A 16,999-nucleotide genomic window follows, 5' to 3' on the forward strand; every position below is an offset into this window, starting at 1 on the left:
TGCGTAAGAAAGCAACGCAGAGGACGTTTCAGACAGTGTGACGTACCGTACGTCAATGCGGTAGTAGTGCTCCGTAGAGTTCTCGCTGTAGGTGAACGGCAGAGGGGTCTGTGTACAGACCGGTCTAGCCGTTTCAAAACTGACCCCCAGCGGGCCGCAGAGATTTTCCAGGGAGCTATAGATAGGTGAAACAAACATGGGGAACGCAGAGAGCGGCTGCGGTGGAGGTAGCGGCGACGAGGAAGACGTAGAGACGGAGAGCCCTGGTTTCGCGGAAGACAGTCCGGCCTCTGCGGCCACTGGCGGCGGTGTCGGAGGCACCGGTTCAGGCAGAAGCGGAAGGATATCGAATAACCTACCCGCACCCACCGGTGGACCACCTAACCCTGGGGTCCTCTTAGAGCAAGTGAAACTAAGAGAAGCGGCAGCTCGTATTAGCGACTCAGGGGCCGCCATTCACGAGTCTGTCTTGTCCGGGAATGAGGGAGTTCTGATGCGCTGGTTGGAGGACCGGTTAAACCGAGGAGAGGAATCCGTTAATGTGGAACAATTTTGTGAGATGTTAGAAAGCAGAGATGCCCCTAGGGATGAATGTGAAGAGGTATACACCCATGGAAATGCAATCTTGCCAGTCACATGTGATGTAATGGTTAAAAATGTCATGTATTTTCTAGTGTTTTACCCAGGTATGAGGGTTGGACTGCCATGTCAACACGCCCTTTTTTGATAAATAATCAACAGATATGATTATAGTCAGACATTTAGTCACGTAATCTTTAAAGTAATCTAAAGGATGTGCCATAAGTGAGATTAATGAGCTGTGGTAATGCCATCTGTGGTGGTATTCAGCTTTGGCCCCTTGTATCAGAACACACTGTTTTGTTATCTGTTGACTGACATTTGTTCTTTGACCAAAGGCTGGAGTTGAATGGGTACTTTAGTCTACATTTGTCTTTTTTGTGACACGACTACCTCTCTTGTGTTTAAAATACTGAACGCTGCACTGATTGATTACCTCAAAAACTCAAATCTGTGTAGCATCCTAATGTAGAGGTGCCATCTTTTTCATGTCAAAAAGTGACTTTTTAAACCGATACAAATACATACAGCTACACTGAAAAGATACATAGTTAACTACTATTTATACAGATGGAGATAACTGTTTGATATTTAAGGGCCATTTGTTTAAGGATTTAAGCGTAAGTTTCTCAGGTTTATGTGATGGCGTGCAAATGCAATATTGATTGGGTTATGTCTCACCATCTTTGTTCCTTATCTCAGGCCTTTGGTCAGTTTGATGCTGAAGGGGATGGAGTAGTGGATGTGGAGAGTATGCTCCTTGCTCTTAAGAACTCCAATGGCGCTAACCTACAGGGAGAGCTGAGTCATGTGATAAGACAGCTTCAGGCGTGCTCCCTAACCCCAGGCAAGATGTTTGAATTGTTTACCTGTGTGGTCAAGATCAAGCTTATTTGGATAAACTGTGTTGTCATGTGGCCTGGATATCGTCTCATTCTTCTTGGATTTTTTTTCCTTCAGGTTTTGTTGACATATTCTCCAAGACCAAAGACCGATTAGGAGCACATGCCTCTAAAATCCTTAGATTCTTACACAGAAATCGTATTCCCAGCAGTGCCATCCCTTTCCCTATTTTAGAAGGCTACAACAGTATCTGCACCATGCGGTCTAGCGTGGTCCAGGACTTCTTGGAGTTCCTCTTGCAGAAGGAGAAAGGTTAGCACCAGAGCTGTCTATTGCTAAACAAGGGGCTTTATTTTCCGACTTTGTAATGCCTTCTTTAATTTTTTAACATAATCTAAGGTTAAATACATATTTAACTGCACATCTGTCTCCTTTTGCTGCACAAGATCAAAATGGTCTTCATCTGAGTTATTCTCTTTCAGATTTAGATATCCAGTACAGAGCAGAACTAGACCGTGATCCGGATGTAGATAAAGTCAAGGTGGTCACACAGTGCTACAGTACAATAGAGGCTTCATCAAACGTTGCTGACATCTACAAAATGACAAATGGGGAAACTGCATCTTTCTGGCAGTCTGACGGCAGTGCTCGATCACACTGGATAAGGTAGAATGTGACTTTGCAGATGAATTTGGTCCTTGCATCTTTTGAATTTTGTTATGGAAGCTCTCCTTTCTCTTATTTCAAAGACTGAAAATGAAACCAGATGTGGTTTTGAGACGTCTGGCCATTGCTGTGGCTTCCAATGACCATAGTTATATGCCTCAGCTGGTCTCAGTTGCTGTGGGGAAAAACCGGCGTTCCTTGCAGGAGATCCGAGACATCCGCATCCCCAGCAATGTCACGGGCTACGTAGCTCTATTGGAGAATGCCAACATCACACACCCCTGTGAGTCACAATCTATCAGTTTGTCTGCTTATTAGATAGTTAATTTATCTGTGGCTTGTGTCTTCAAGAGAAGCTTTCCTCCCCATTAGTCTGAAACAAATCAGGCTACAGATCAGGTACAGATTTGATTCTTCCACATTCATCTCTCTGTAGGGCCAGTAGACCACACATCCACCTCAATAAAATCGTTTATTTTTTTGCTAAGAGTTCGGTTTACCCACCAGCTGTTTTCAAGAAAAAAAAAGTGAGATTTTAGGAGATGTTAAAATGACAGTGACAACCTGGACAAAGCAATTTGAAACTATCTACTGGCTAAATCAGCTCCAGCTCTGTATTTTATAAATCACAAAAGTTTTGTGGTTTGAGATGATTCGCTAGATGAAAATAAGCACATTTTAATTAATTTGCTTGCTTATGAGAAGGGATTTGTTTCATGTGTTTCTCCATGAACCTGCTTCCATTGTATCTGCCCCTGACATTTTTGCATGATGTATTCCATCAGTCGGCTAACCGCATTAACTTGTCACTAAATCCCAGACATCCAAATCAACATTAAGCGGTGCCTGAGCGACGGATGTGACACGCGGATTCATGGCTTGAAGACGCTGGGCTATCAGATTACCAAGAGTAAAGAGGTGTCTGTTTCGGATGCTTCAGCCATCTGGTACCTGTCTCTCCTCACCTCCTTGGTCACAGCATCCATGGAGACGAACCCCGCTCTGGCTCAGACTGTTCTCCAGAGCACACAGTAAGATGGCTCATGATTATGCATATTACTGTAATATTTATATAGACAAATGCAACACTGTTTTGGAGAGTTATGACCTTTCAGTTTTTACCATCTGACTCCATAATAGGTCTTTGTTCAGTGCTCGAGAGCTGAGCCTTCTTTGTGCTGCTTTTTTCTAGGAAAGCCTTACAGCATATGCCACCGTTGTCCCTGACACCATCATCCACCGATTTCCCCAAGTTCTTCTCATTGAACATCCTAGAGGAGGTGGATGGGTTTCTTCTCAGGATAGCAGAGTAAGGACCTGCATTGGATCGGCAAATTCACCCATCAATGCTACACAGAGTTCGTGATGCTGACATTGTTATACTGAAACATAGTGAAATCAATTAACGTGATTTAGTTCAGTTCAATTCAATAATACATTATTAATCTGTTAAGGTAAATTATGTTGAAACAAACTGAGTAAATATAAGTCGAGGAAGGGATTGGTTGTGGTGAAGACACCATTGATTTTCTGCACATCCTTCCAACGTTGACAGCAGTATTGTGGCTCATCAAAAATAACTTGAAAACTAAAGTCTTATTGTAGTTGATTCCAGCATGCCTTTAGGATAGTTGAATATGTATTGTGGCTTGTGTTGGTTGTTTTGCAGCTGTTTATTATATCCATATGAACTGAAAGTTAATAAAAGGCTTCAGAAGAGCGAGGGACATAAAAAAGACTTTATAGTGAGAAACGATGTGCTGAGTTGCTTTTAATGTGCACGTGGTAACAGGAGCATTTATTTTAACCAATCTGTAGAAATGTTAACCTTTTGTTTATGATGTGAAGGTACACGTAAAACTACACGATATTATAGAGAAAATATATTTGACATAAATAATATTCTGATATGACTAAAATCCCTATTTATTTGTGCTTGTTTGTTTGCCTCTGTTTAGTTGCTGTGTGAGTCCCGATGCTGAATTGACCCTTCTAGCCTTCGCCCTGGCCAGGGGCAGCGTGGCAAAAGTGCTCCAAGCCCTGTCCTGCATCAGCGATCATTTACAGACCAACTACAAGGCCTCCTCCCTCATCATCTCTATGGCCTCGGTCAGGCTGCGACTGCTCTATCGTAATGGTAAGTAGGCAGACTTGGAAAGAAAAAGTGCTTAGCATATAAGGTGGACAATAATTTAACTGGGCAGTGGACAGTTGTCAGGTCTCTTATAGGGTCACTCTTCAGCGTGGTGGGTACACTCCCACCCTAGACCAGAAATTATATTGCACCACTGTGGAAAATTAGGAAATGTTGAACTTAATTGTCACTGAAAATGTTGGCCTGTTACAGGAAAACCTCTTCAGCTGCACCTGCAGGCCTGTGATGTAAAGAGTAAAGAGGAGAAGTCGGGACCAGAGAACATGCTCACAGAGTCTTCCACTGGAGATGGTACACCTTAGACCACTTACAGTTTCTGAGTAGTTTAAACACTGTATGAAACTGCACTCGAGTGTCACTGAATGTTCATTTTTCTCCAGGTTTTCTTACAGAAAGTGGGAGAAAGAAAGCCAGCGTGATCCTGTCAACAGAGGACCAGAGCAGCTTCCAGGTCACTCAGATGAAGATCAAGGTAAGATGGCACAGTTGATTTCATAATTACAGCAAGTCGTGATAACACAGTGAGGAGTGGAGGATTCATTTACATAACAACTAAATTCTAGGTGCGAAAAGGAGCCATTGGAGCAAAATGTGGTTTAGTGTTTGCGTACAAGCAAGATGACCCTTTTGATGCAGAGAAACATTTCAAGAGGTTCAAAAAATATGACATGTGGAGCTACAAGGACTACAAGGAGTTTGTACAAGACAAGTAAGGATTCGTTTTATATGCATTATTTTTTTCTTAATGTATTTCATTAAACATGTTGCAGCAGGACAATCTGACACCTAAACAATCAAAGTGGGATAATATGCTTATGATACAGACTTGTTTGTTTGTGTTATGTATAACCCATAGCTCCTTAGCTCCTGGGTGTTTTGCTTAAGCGTTTTTGGTAATTTATGACTTGCACGCTGTGCTGTCACATGACCCACAGCGTGAGGATTCCAGCACAGAGTGAGGACGAGCCAATCGGCTGGTTTGAGCTTGAGGATGACTGGAATGATGTGGAGATCAAGCTGCAGCAGTGTCGCGTTTCAAAGGTACCATACCACATCCAACCACTCCGTTCCCTGTGTTCATGTGAACCTTTTTAACTTTTGAATGTTGTTTCTCACCCCTCAATTACTTACTAACAATGACAGTCCTCTGCCGTGTGAATTCAGGCATTTGTATTTCACTTTTTAAGATTCTCTGTCTTTATCAAGTCTCTGCATCTCTTGTTTCTCTCACTCCTCTCATTCCTTGCCTCCTTAGTTCCTGATGGTGAAATTCCTCTGCACCAGGCAGGACTCTGCTGAGCGCCTTGGTGTGCAGTCCCTCAGCTTCAGTGGCTACTTGTGTCCTGGGACAGAGAGGCTGGGAGACCTGGATGACCTCAGTGCACAGGGAGAGCGCTTTGATCACAATACTCTCGCTGGCCTTTGTCTTCTAAACAAGACATTATTCTTCATACAGCAGCTTACACAAGACATGGTAACGTGTTACTGATTGTGGGATCTACAGTGTGTCACATTAAAAGATTAATCATATTAGTTGTACCTTTTGGGAAACTAACATTTCTCCATGTGCTTTCTTACTAACTTTCACTTTCTCTATGTTCATTCTTTTTTCATGATGAGACAGTTTTCCTTTTTGTGCCAATTAGGACACATTGCAACATCTCCTGTTTGAGCACAATTGAATTTTTATTTTGTGAAAGGATGCTTTATGTCTATGATGGCATGTTGTCCTTTTTTTCTCACACAATAGCCCTTTGTGTCCTTTTCTGCAGGATGCCTCTCACTTCAAGCAGAAGTATCTTCTGGACTTCAGTGGTCTCAGCTTAGACCTTTTCTGGAACTTTTACAGTAAACTCAGGGAGATGTAAGTAGATGCTCTACAACTGCTGTTTATATATATATATTCCATGCTCAGTTTCACTAATAGTACAGAAATGATTGTCACTGAGCTTTTTGAGGCGTAGTACACTGTAGGAAACCTGTTTCCATAGTAAGATTTCACCTTTAATAGAGCATCTCTTGTTTCAGTGAAGGAGAAGAGGTGTTGAAGAGTAGAGTTCTGCTTCTCCAGTTGATGCAGAATTGTTTTCCCATGCTGCCCAACCCACTGGAGCCACGGGGCACAGAGGAGAGCACAGGGCTAGAAGAAGGTGCCTCTGCAGTGGCAGGTCCATCCACATCCAGCAGTGGAGAGCCTCTTGGTGACTCAACAAAGGCTGTGTCAGAGCTCTACACTCACCTCTGTCACCGTAAGAAAACCGCCAGCTTTCACACAGCATGAAGCAGTATTTGGTCTGAAAGTAACAGTAGATGTTAATTATTCAGTGTTTCATTCCCATCCCTTGGACAACCTGCCTGGCATGTCTTATATGTGGAGTCCGTGTAATGCTTTCATTCCCAATCAGTCCCACCTATACTACTGTGCATCATTTTATCGAGTGCACCATGTTAGGTATTAATAGGTTATTATAAGCGATGATAATGGTGTCCTTTCTTATTCATGAGCTATGTTCATTTATGAATTAATTTATATTTAATACACGTCAGTTCTGGTTCCAGCCAGTAGATGGCAATGCTTCCCAATCTGCATGATGTTACCAACAAGTAGCAACCAGAGCTATGTGCCCTCATATACTCTCAGAAAGGAAGGATAACATTTTTCAGCCTCATTTCAGCCTGAAATATAAAAACTACACTTCTCTCCTAAAATTCTAAAGTTATAAAGTAGCATAGCAATAAAGTAATTAAGTACACATAGGCCTTCATTAATTGTAGCCTATTTATGTAAATCAATGTAGTAACTTTAGGCATATCTATAATTTATCATTTATTATCCACACTGCAACACAGACTGACCTATGATAGACATTTCTATACATGTATAAATACATATAGCTTATAAATAACAAAGAAACACTGTTAGCGTTGTCCACAGTATCTATTAATGACTTGATAAATGAATGTATAGTAGAATAGTATGCACAATACAGGTGTAACTTGTCCTGTAGATTGCTGTCATCTATCCCTGCATAGCAGTGATGGTACAGCCCAACAGTAAGCCTTAAGACCAGCAGTTGAAAATTTGAATAATGAACCATTTTTCTATTTTTATGACAAAAATTGTCATTTTTAATTGGTCTCACTTGGGTTTTTGCTTTGGAAATACAACCCCAAATCAAATAAAAAGTTGTGAGGCTGTGTAAAATGTGAAGAAGAGCAGAATGCAATGATTTGCAAGCCTCACAACCCGTTCAGTTACTGCACAGTTTTATTAACAATAGCATGTGGAAAACATACAAAATGTTAAAAGTGAGACATTTTACTGGTTCGTGAAAGATTAAAAAAAAATAATAATAATTAAACAGCTCCATTAACACGGGGCGACTAGTTAATTTGATTGGGAACAGATCAGTAATATTATTGGGTATAAAAGAGAACATTTTGAGGTAAAGATGGACAGGATGGAGTTTTAGCAATATGAAAAAATTGCATCTACAGATTGCATTTGGGCAGCACTGCAGGAACACTTCCAGTAATCATTGTCTGTGAACACGGTTCACCGTACCAACCACAAATGCAGGTTAAAACTCTATCAGGCAAAGATTAGCGAATATTCTAATGTGAAATAGTAAAATGGTGTACTATCAACATTTGAAGTTTCTATGTTATTTTATGTGTAGAACTTTGGTTTGTGATGCTTGCAAATCAAGGCACTCTGTTCTTATTTACATTATTACATGGCCTCTCAACTTTTTTTGGGATTGCGGTATCTCCAAAGCAAAAACCCAAATCCAACAACTTAAACATTAAACAGTGACAAGTAACCCATTGAGTCATTCACAGAGTCATTCATTTGAGTCAGTTGTCTTGAGCTAGGCTCCATGGGCAGTATGTACTACATGCTGGGCTGGGGAGTGTACGGCACCGAGAAACAATGCTGCTGTTGATCTCTAAGAGTCATTTAAATTCATTCAGCAATAATCTTTTTGTTTCAGTTGTGGATGGTCCAGAGGGTGAGACATTAGTGGAAAAAACTTTGCATAAAGAAGCAGTCAAGGCCGTTCTTAATGGAGCAGCTGTTTTCTTTCCTGATAAACATGAAAGGCGGGATAGACTCTTTCACATGATGGTGAGTTTAAGATGTTCTGATTGTCTATTGTCATGCATTTCAGCTCAGTTTTTTCTTATTTTTGTAATTGTTTCACAGAAAAATAAAAAAAAAGAATAAAAAAGGGGTGTTGGACAGTTCCATTTGCCTATATATATATATATATATATATATGCATGCTGTGCAAGTTATTTGTATTCACTGTGGAAGCAGCACACCGTGTGGGTTGTAGATATGTTCATTTCCCTTCCTTCCATTCTCTGTCTTCATTCCTCTACAAAATTCAGGCACAAAAATGTCCCTTCCTTTAAGCTCAGTAACCATAACGATATGTCATTTTGCAGAAAAATATTACAGAAGAGGATCAGCCAGAGTCAGTGAAGGTGACGTTTGAATCTCTTTGTAATTACTTCAGGTAAGTTTACTGTGGATATGCAAACGTGTTGTAATATTCTAATACCTGCTCAGACATTACGACGGATGAGTAATAGCCCTGCTCTACATTCAGTGACCAGGATCCAAGTGGCCTTCTCTTGCTGCCCCCGAAAGGAGCTCCCTCAGACTTTGACATCAGCCCAATTCTGTCAGTCATGGAAACACTGCTACTGGTAGCCACAAGAGAGGTGAGTTAACAGTTTAATTTTGTTTTCTGACAGTTTACAAGTGATCCTTCTCATCTGTTCATTCTATCTACCTTTCTGCTGATCTTCTCTTGTCAACTATTTCAGTGTGAGGTTATGATGGTGAATGAAAATGGTGGAGCCAGCAGGACAGTATTGCTGTCCTTGTTCTGGGCTTTGCAAGGAAGTCTGGTTTCCTGGTGCTACCTGCAACTCAAAGGTGGAGCTTCCACACCTGTTGCATTGGAGCTGGCAAGAGAAATCCTCCTAAAATGTGAGTTATACTGATGATGCTGATAAATGACTGATAAACATCTTATTAAGGTTCCCATTTTTAGTTTTTTTGTGTTTATAAGAGCATGGAGCTTGACTCTGTTCAGTCCTATGTTATCAAAGAATGTCGGAATTAGTTTTATAATGATTCAACACTGAGCACCTTTAACATGCTCTCAGGCTCATTAAATAGTTTGTGTCAACAGATGTGGACCAGTTCCTGGGAAGTATCAAAGCTCTACTGGGTTCCCTACTAGAGAGGTACACCAGTACTGCAATTACTGACAAATTAGGCAGCTCCATCCTTGCCACCGTCTTCAGACAACTGGTAACTCAAACTAGAGTCATGAGTTTTCAATTGCCCTCTTGCACAAGTATAGACCGTGTTGAAACAACCTAACACAAAATTGTCCTGTTCCTGGCAGATGATTTTTCTCTTGGAGCTATGCCCTTTGGATATTCCTCACAGTTTGCTGCTGAAGAGCTTCTCCTCTCTAGTTGATCTTCTTAAAAGCCTTTCAAGTGATACTGGAGACATCTTCTCTAAGGTCAGTCTATTTTGACCATAATCGTTGACCCATGAAGAAATAGAGTGACATATGTGTCGTTTTACCTTTCCAGCCCATAACAACGCATCTTGCATCATTTTTCTTTTTGAAAAGAATTTTGATTAAAAATGAGGGCAAAGTTAGTGATTTACGATAAAAGCTGAAAGCTTTAAGGTTTGGTTTAACCTCTCAAATGTTTTCTTTTTGCTAAAGTGGCCACTGCAAATGCCAGAGAAACTTATTTCAAATGGAAATACTTAATCGATGTGCCCTAACTTGGTACTTTCATTGCATTCTACCTTACTGTTATAAACATTAATATGTAACCATTAGGTGGATCAAGAAAGTTGGCATCAACCTCAGCAGCCAGTGGTGCTCAGGACGTGGAACATGGAATCACCTCACAACTACGAGAACAGCCGCCATGAGACCACCATCTTTGCCTGTCCAGGTGCGACCTCTTTTGAGGTGGAGTTTGACGAACGCTGTGAGACAGAGAAGAGGTGACTGATAAAGCACTTTTTGTTGTTATTCATTTTTCAGCTACATATATATCCCCAGTGAGGATTTTTACCAGTCAGTCATCTTATTATTCACAGATACGACTATCTAGAGTTCACTGATTCTAGAGGTGGGAAAGTTCGCTACGATATGAAGGTTGGAACTGAAAAATGGCCAAAGGTAAATAGATAAAAACACTCCTGTTGTCACTGTGCATGTGTGTGCATTGTTGTTGGTTTGGTCCTTTACGTGTTTGTATCTTTCTTTCTGCTCTTGCAGAAGGTGACGTTTGATGCTGGCCCTCAGCTTCAGTTCCTCTTCCACTCTGATAGCAGCAACAATGAGTGGGGTTACAAGTTCACCGTAACAGCCCTGGGTCTACCAGATATCACCCTTTCTTGGATGTCAGACCTGCAGCTGCTGGTGGCTCGCCTGATGGGTCGCCTTGCATCCAGAACCCTGGCATTGAAATCATCTTACGGTGAGACCACCTGCCATCTTGACCTGGCAACTTTGGAAATCAAAATTTGTCCGTGACTTGTTCTTGGAAAGATTTGCAAAATTATACCGTTTTTAAACATATTGGTTTTGTTGTCAGGCCACTTCAAGATTCTAATCTACTTGTTATTCAGATCTTTGATATTTGTGGGTTACTGTCTTCTCCAGAAATTCGCACAATAAAGGAGCTTCCACCAGGGAAAATGTCCCATGTTCAGTCTTCACCTCTATGGAAACCCATCCTGCGACACGGTTTGTGCGAAACAAGGGAGACGAATCAGAGTACAACAGCTCCAGATCAGGTAAAGTCATGTTTGCATTATCCAGACACAATATATAGAAGCAAAACTCATTGGATTACATTGTATTGTTTACTGACCTTAACTGGTATAAATTGCTGTTGTTTTCTTCTGTTGTAGACAAAAACATGGACTCATGATGAGTTAATGGTTTTCCTAGAGGATTTTGCTCGTTGGGACCCTTCCCAAGGCCCGACAGACAGTAGAATGGAACTAATGAGAACCCTCATGCAGTCTTGCAGAAAGCAGCTAATAAGAAATGAGATTGCCGCTGGGTCAAAGACGGACCAAGCTGTGAATGCCATTTGGGCAGCCATGTTATACCACACACCCGCCCTCATCCAGACCCTGAAGACCTTTGGTAATGTGTGGCTCCCATAAGTCATCATAGAGTTTCGGCATAATAATTCTGCACGGTTACTTATCTTGGTTGATCTGTCCCCTCTGTTGTGTCTCTGTGTGAGTAGTTAACCAAGACTGCAAGTCCTGTCTAAGTGAAGAGTTTGTGCAGGTATATTCACTGGCAGACAGTATCAGAACATGGATGGTGAGTGTTAAAGACGTGAGTTTTCTGTCTCTGCTGATTGTTTACTCCTGGTCATATTTCTGAACTACTGACTTTGTCTTCTTATTTCCTGTCAGTTGGAGATGAAGCAGAGATACCTAGTTGGCAAAATGAACTTCCCGGATGATAAAGAAGGAAATCACGATGAGGTTACCATGGAGACACTAGGTGAGGACTTAAGCTAAAGTTATTCCAAACCTCAGCCCACAAGTGTTATTTTGCTAATTTCAACCACTTTCTTTTACCCCAGCCGAGATGTGCATTGAGAAGAGCCTCTTGCTATTTCGATTTGCTCCTTGTGGAAAAACTTATCAGGGCAGTGACTCTTCTAAAGCTACAGAGGGCAGCTTTGTTCCACTTCTCCGCTCAAGTTCAATCTCAGAAGGAGACTTCCAGGCAAGCTCCTCTCTGGGCCCTCAGACTGGGCGTCAGGAGAGCAGCGAGGCCGGAGCAAAGCAGAGTCAGTCATCCAGCACTCAAGTTCTGAGCTCTTCTTCCTGTGAGCACAGCAAGCGAGGCCACGAAGGCTCCACAGAGAGCCTCTCATCTCAGCCAGCAGAGCCAGCCTCACCCTCTACCTTCACCCGTAAAGCGCCATTTAGTCGGTCACGTCTTCGCCTCCTGTCCTGCCGCTCTATCGAAGAGCCCCGCATGACTTCTTCTGTCAAAGAATGCTACCCAATACTCAAACACATCCTAAACTTCATAAAGGACCAGGCTCTCACAACAGCAAGGTAACTGATTTCTTATCCGATTTCTTTATGCAGAATGACTCTGAATTGTAGCTTGTATTTGTGTAATACATAACATATAAGCTGAAGTCATCCAGTTATTGTTCCTGTAGCATTCTGCACACCCTGGCCCTGAACAAAGCGCAGGCTCTGAGTGTATGCAAGGTGCTGGAGATGGTTCAGCAGTGTTTACGTTCCCTGGGACAGCCACACCTCTTCCAAGCCCCCTGCATCCTATTCCTACAGGAGCTGTTGGCATGTCAGAAGGACTTCACCAGGTATACCTGTAGAAATTCTTTTAATTAAAGAGTGATACTAGTCTTTTATTATTTATAAAATGTGGTCTAAAAATATAGACGTGTACCTCAATAAAGTTGGGGAACAAAAAAAAAAAGGGAGAAAACTGCAATATTTGATGGTACAGGCAGAAATTGAGTGAATTTAATTTTCATAAAAAAATATTACAACTGACTGGTCTTGCTCTTCTATTATGCAACTCTGTCGTATCTGTCATCAGAATTTACCTGACTTGTAAACTACCATTTTAAATGAAGAAATTTGGCCATAATATGGTGTCGTTAGATGTAGTTTTTCAAACCTGACAACTGTCGATAGAAGCAGACAATATTCCTGAACAGATTCCACAGTATAAGTTAGGAATAAAGAGGAATAAACAGCATGATTTGTTTGCTTTGACCTCTACTTCTGATGATGGGATCATAATCATGGGAAGTTGTTTTTCTGTGGAGACTGTATTTACCAATATCAATTTAAAGTTCAAATGTGTGAACATTTGTCACATTTTGAGTTGGAGATGCAGGCAAATGGCTTTTCAGTGATCTGATTCTCTTTGTCCTTTTCAGTTATTTCTTCCAGTTGTCAGACAGTGGGCAAAACCTTGGAGAGGAGGTGAGGCGTACTTACCATCAGCTGGTGCTCATGCTGGTGGAAGCTGTACAGGGCTTCAGTAGCCTGAATGAGAAGTAAGCTATTTTCCTCCAACACTGATAACTAGACAGATTGAAAGTGAAAAGTGATCACTGCAGTGATGAGTGTAAAAGGGTGTGCCGTAACCTGATCCTGATCATTGCTCTCCAGAGCTCTTCTACCAGCCCTTTCATGTGTGCAGACCTGCTTGTTGCACCTCCTCGACATGAACTGGGAAGTGCACGACCTGTCTCTGTTCCTGAACATCAAGCTTCCTGACCTCCTGCTCAGCATGTCCCAGGAGAATATCAGCGTTCATGACATCGCTATTAGGTAATGTCACGCCCCATCTTTGATGATAAGGCCCAGCTCATGAAATTAAATGCTTAAATGCCTTACCAAGCTGTAAATGTAAAATACACTGCTTTGTGCAACATGAATCCTTTTTCAGGTAATTTACGAGATGTGAAATGAGTGATTAATTGGTTATTTCTGTGGCTGAAATTCATGTTTAGTCAATGGACAGAGGAGGATGAAATTGCAGACTACAAGAAGAACCAGGAATGGATGGATGAGTGTATGGATGGCATGTTTGAGAAGTGGTACGACAAAATTGATGAAGAGGAATCAACAGAGGACAAGAGAAAGGTATGTAACAACGCATAACTATCTTCCAGTGGAATTAGCAAACAAGCTGTTTTTGTCTTTTCTCTGAGATGTCCGATGAAACAAATGGTGCTTATAGTTTAATCTGAATGGGCCGAAGTGGGCATTTGTCCTGTAAGTTACACCTTTTCAGACAAACTGCTTTATCGTTCAGAAAAAATACAAGATTGTCTTCTCTTTTTTTGGTTATATAACAAATAATGTAAAAAGAAGAACAAAGCTTCCAATTATTTTTTTTTTTATTTTTTATTTTTTATTTTTTATTTTTCCCCTTGTCCTGTTCAGCATTATGGCAGCAGAATTGTAGTCTGAAAGCTTCCAATTATAACACGATGTGCAAATGCTTTTAATAATGGTCAGTAAGGAAATATAGGTTAACTAAGATAGTATCTCTGCAATGATCTACTTATCGGGAACAAGAAAGTCAAATGATGAAAATATTGGACTTTATTGGTAAATAATACTTGATCCTGTTGAATCTGCAGATGCACATGTTTATTGCTCGCTACTGTGACCTGCTCAATGTGGTGATCTCCTGTGACGGTTGTGAGCGAATGGCACCCTGGCACCGCTACAGATGTCTGCAGTGCATGGATATGGACCTCTGCAAGACTTGCTTCCTCAGTGAGCTCAAACACCACACTACTATAAATGAACAGTCAAACAGGAGGACCGGTCGACTGAGTTGAACAAAAGGTCAATGTGTCTATTGTAAACAGGTGGTGCCAAACCTGAAGGCCATGAAGATGATCATGAAATGGTGAACATGGAATATGCTTGTGACCACTGCCAGGGACTCATTGTGGGCAGCAGGATCAACTGCAATGTTTGTGAAGACTTTGACTTGTGCTTTGGTTGCTATAATGCAAAGAAGTATCCTGACAGGTAATACATTTCAGGTTTAATTTGATCTGTGGTTTACTGGAGTGGTTCATTAAATTATTCTTTTGTTTAATGTTCTGATCTTTAGTCACCTGCCCACTCATCGGATCACTGTGTACCCCATGGTGACCATACGAATCAGCGACCGACACCGCCTGATTCAGCCTTATATCCACAACTACTCCTGGCTGCTGTTTGCTGCTTTGGCTCTGTATACATCAGAACTAAGCAGTGAAAGACAGATGGAAGGAGAGCCTTTGGACAACAAGACTTTGGACCGGGCCTCTGCCCTGCAGACGCATTGTTCCCAACTCATCACTGACTGCTTGCTCAAGGGGCAGACTGGCAAAGGTAAGTCCAAAACAGTTTATTTCATCATATATGGTTTATTCAACCATCATATTTCAGCATTTCCAGAATTCTAAATTATAAAGAGGGCTTATTTTACTCTTGTCTTTTTGTCCTGCACATAGGTCTTCGTTCTTCAGCCTTGATCGCTCTGCTGTCCTCCAATGAATCAGCTTCTGACAGTGAGCTGTGTCCAGTCTCTCCTGAGTCCTCTCAGGAGCTCAGTACTGCCACTGACACCTCTTCAATCCCCGGCAGTACTGCTGCAGTCTGCTCTCCATCATCTCCCAGGGATAAAGTGATTAACCAAACTGATGTAATTCAATATTATGGGGATTGAAATATTTAGTTGATAAATAAGAATAAAGAAAAAGATGCATACATGCAAGTATAATTACATTAATTTGCTGCTTTTTAACAATTGTTATTATTTCACTGCCAGAGTAAACCATCGGGTAAGGAGAAGAAGGGTAAAGAAGTGAGCTCTCCTGCTGCTCCTCCAGAGGGGTCATTCCCCCCAGTCTCTGGAGAGGGTGACAAAAAGAAGCTAGTTCCTCAAGACACTCTAGACTCAGCCACCCTCAGCCAGACTCCCTCTGTGTCCAGTGAAGACCCTCTTTCCCCTGTGGTCCGAGGTAAGTGCTCAGATTCCCTCCACCTGGATGATTACAGCACAGCTTGTTCATTAGTGATTATGACTGATACATAACTTTCTGAATCCGCCTTTTTTAAAATTTGTTCTCAGCCTCAGATTCTGGACCAGGAGCGGCCCACTCTCCAGAGTCTGATGTTGCCAAGGAGACAGATGCAAGGCTGCCCCAGGTTCCCCTGCAGGAACATGTGTTTTCAGAGTGCTCCAGAGAGAGAATCCTGGGACTACTAGCTGCAATGCTACCACCAGCCAAACCAGTATGTGAAGCCAAAAGTTTTTGGTGGTTGTGATTCAGTGTAATGTTGAACAGTGAAGAAATTTGTTTGTTCGTATTGATTTAAATAAGGACTCTGGTAACCACTCTCATGGGCTTTTAATATAAAGTGGCAGCAAGCTGCTGATTAACTCAGCTGAGTGGAAACGGGCAAATGATTAGCTTGGCTGCTCACAGAGATAAGAGTTTGTATCCAAAATGCATTCATGTTTGTCCAGTATTCATTACAGTGCATCACTCACTGACATGCTTTCTTTATGTTTACAGATAATATTTAAAATTCTACTCTTGTATCCTCAGGGAAACACCCTGTCTCTGCCCAGTCTGAACTCCATCCTGCCACAGCTTTTTAGGGCAGTCATTTCCAATGCTGGCTCTCTTAACGAGACTTACCACCTCACCCTGGGACTCTTGGGCCAGCTGCTGCTCCGGATCGCTCCGATGGAAGCTGACGCTGCTGTCACAGAGGCCCTGGCTGACAAATACGAGCTGCTGACTCAAGGAGATGCAGTTTGTTCAGACACCCCGGGGTGGAAGACCACCCAGATGCTTTTCAGCCTTGGGGCTGTATGTTTAGACAGGTAAAATAAGGAATATATAGTGAAAGCAGAAGCATTTATTATTGTCGTTTAGGGATCCATACTCTTTGTGACACAGTTTAAGAAATGAATACTGCAAGGCCCAGACTTTTTTTCCTATTCAGATGAAAACAGATAGATGACATACAAGCAGAAGTCACGTTGTGCTTTGTATTTTATACAGTTGTACTGTAAAAGTTAGCAAGCTGATCTTAACCTCCATATGCAGTCACTTGGTTTCCATCTTTGATAATACTTCCAATGAAATTTAGTGTTACAAGTGCAA

At 41.6% G+C, this 16,999-nt stretch overlaps 1 protein-coding gene across 1 annotated transcript in view; it reads left to right on the top strand.

Annotated features, from left to right (window-relative positions):
- The first annotated feature begins 47 nt into the window (after positions 1 to 47).
- The window catches only part of zzef1 (zinc finger, ZZ-type with EF hand domain 1), a 28,001-nt gene continuing 11,049 nt past the window's right edge, over positions 48 to 16,999 (top strand). Inside the window, exons 1-40 of the mRNA XM_072374550.1 lie at positions 48 to 601; positions 1,282 to 1,426; positions 1,540 to 1,734; positions 1,905 to 2,088; positions 2,172 to 2,371; positions 2,909 to 3,119; positions 3,281 to 3,397; positions 4,047 to 4,225; positions 4,436 to 4,534; positions 4,624 to 4,715; positions 4,807 to 4,952; positions 5,179 to 5,284; positions 5,499 to 5,717; positions 6,016 to 6,107; positions 6,272 to 6,492; positions 8,239 to 8,372; positions 8,696 to 8,766; positions 8,860 to 8,974; positions 9,080 to 9,245; positions 9,451 to 9,572; positions 9,670 to 9,792; positions 10,126 to 10,295; positions 10,392 to 10,473; positions 10,573 to 10,774; positions 10,960 to 11,093; positions 11,211 to 11,451; positions 11,558 to 11,637; positions 11,733 to 11,823; positions 11,906 to 12,389; positions 12,500 to 12,664; positions 13,250 to 13,369; positions 13,485 to 13,646; positions 13,829 to 13,961; positions 14,465 to 14,603; positions 14,699 to 14,864; positions 14,950 to 15,212; positions 15,335 to 15,525; positions 15,652 to 15,844; positions 15,955 to 16,118; positions 16,436 to 16,716. Of these exons, the coding sequence (XP_072230651.1) occupies positions 197 to 601; positions 1,282 to 1,426; positions 1,540 to 1,734; positions 1,905 to 2,088; positions 2,172 to 2,371; positions 2,909 to 3,119; positions 3,281 to 3,397; positions 4,047 to 4,225; positions 4,436 to 4,534; positions 4,624 to 4,715; positions 4,807 to 4,952; positions 5,179 to 5,284; positions 5,499 to 5,717; positions 6,016 to 6,107; positions 6,272 to 6,492; positions 8,239 to 8,372; positions 8,696 to 8,766; positions 8,860 to 8,974; positions 9,080 to 9,245; positions 9,451 to 9,572; positions 9,670 to 9,792; positions 10,126 to 10,295; positions 10,392 to 10,473; positions 10,573 to 10,774; positions 10,960 to 11,093; positions 11,211 to 11,451; positions 11,558 to 11,637; positions 11,733 to 11,823; positions 11,906 to 12,389; positions 12,500 to 12,664; positions 13,250 to 13,369; positions 13,485 to 13,646; positions 13,829 to 13,961; positions 14,465 to 14,603; positions 14,699 to 14,864; positions 14,950 to 15,212; positions 15,335 to 15,525; positions 15,652 to 15,844; positions 15,955 to 16,118; positions 16,436 to 16,716 (6,803 nt within the window). The 5' untranslated portion in view covers positions 48 to 196. The remainder of the gene's footprint in view (positions 602 to 1,281; positions 1,427 to 1,539; positions 1,735 to 1,904; positions 2,089 to 2,171; positions 2,372 to 2,908; positions 3,120 to 3,280; positions 3,398 to 4,046; positions 4,226 to 4,435; positions 4,535 to 4,623; positions 4,716 to 4,806; positions 4,953 to 5,178; positions 5,285 to 5,498; positions 5,718 to 6,015; positions 6,108 to 6,271; positions 6,493 to 8,238; positions 8,373 to 8,695; positions 8,767 to 8,859; positions 8,975 to 9,079; positions 9,246 to 9,450; positions 9,573 to 9,669; positions 9,793 to 10,125; positions 10,296 to 10,391; positions 10,474 to 10,572; positions 10,775 to 10,959; positions 11,094 to 11,210; positions 11,452 to 11,557; positions 11,638 to 11,732; positions 11,824 to 11,905; positions 12,390 to 12,499; positions 12,665 to 13,249; positions 13,370 to 13,484; positions 13,647 to 13,828; positions 13,962 to 14,464; positions 14,604 to 14,698; positions 14,865 to 14,949; positions 15,213 to 15,334; positions 15,526 to 15,651; positions 15,845 to 15,954; positions 16,119 to 16,435; positions 16,717 to 16,999) is intronic.

Source organism: Leuresthes tenuis, unplaced genomic scaffold (assembly GCF_036924035.1).
Source record: "Leuresthes tenuis unplaced genomic scaffold, fLeuTen1.0.hap1 SCAF_21, whole genome shotgun sequence".
Taxonomy (NCBI): domain Eukaryota; kingdom Metazoa; phylum Chordata; class Actinopteri; order Atheriniformes; family Atherinopsidae; genus Leuresthes; species Leuresthes tenuis.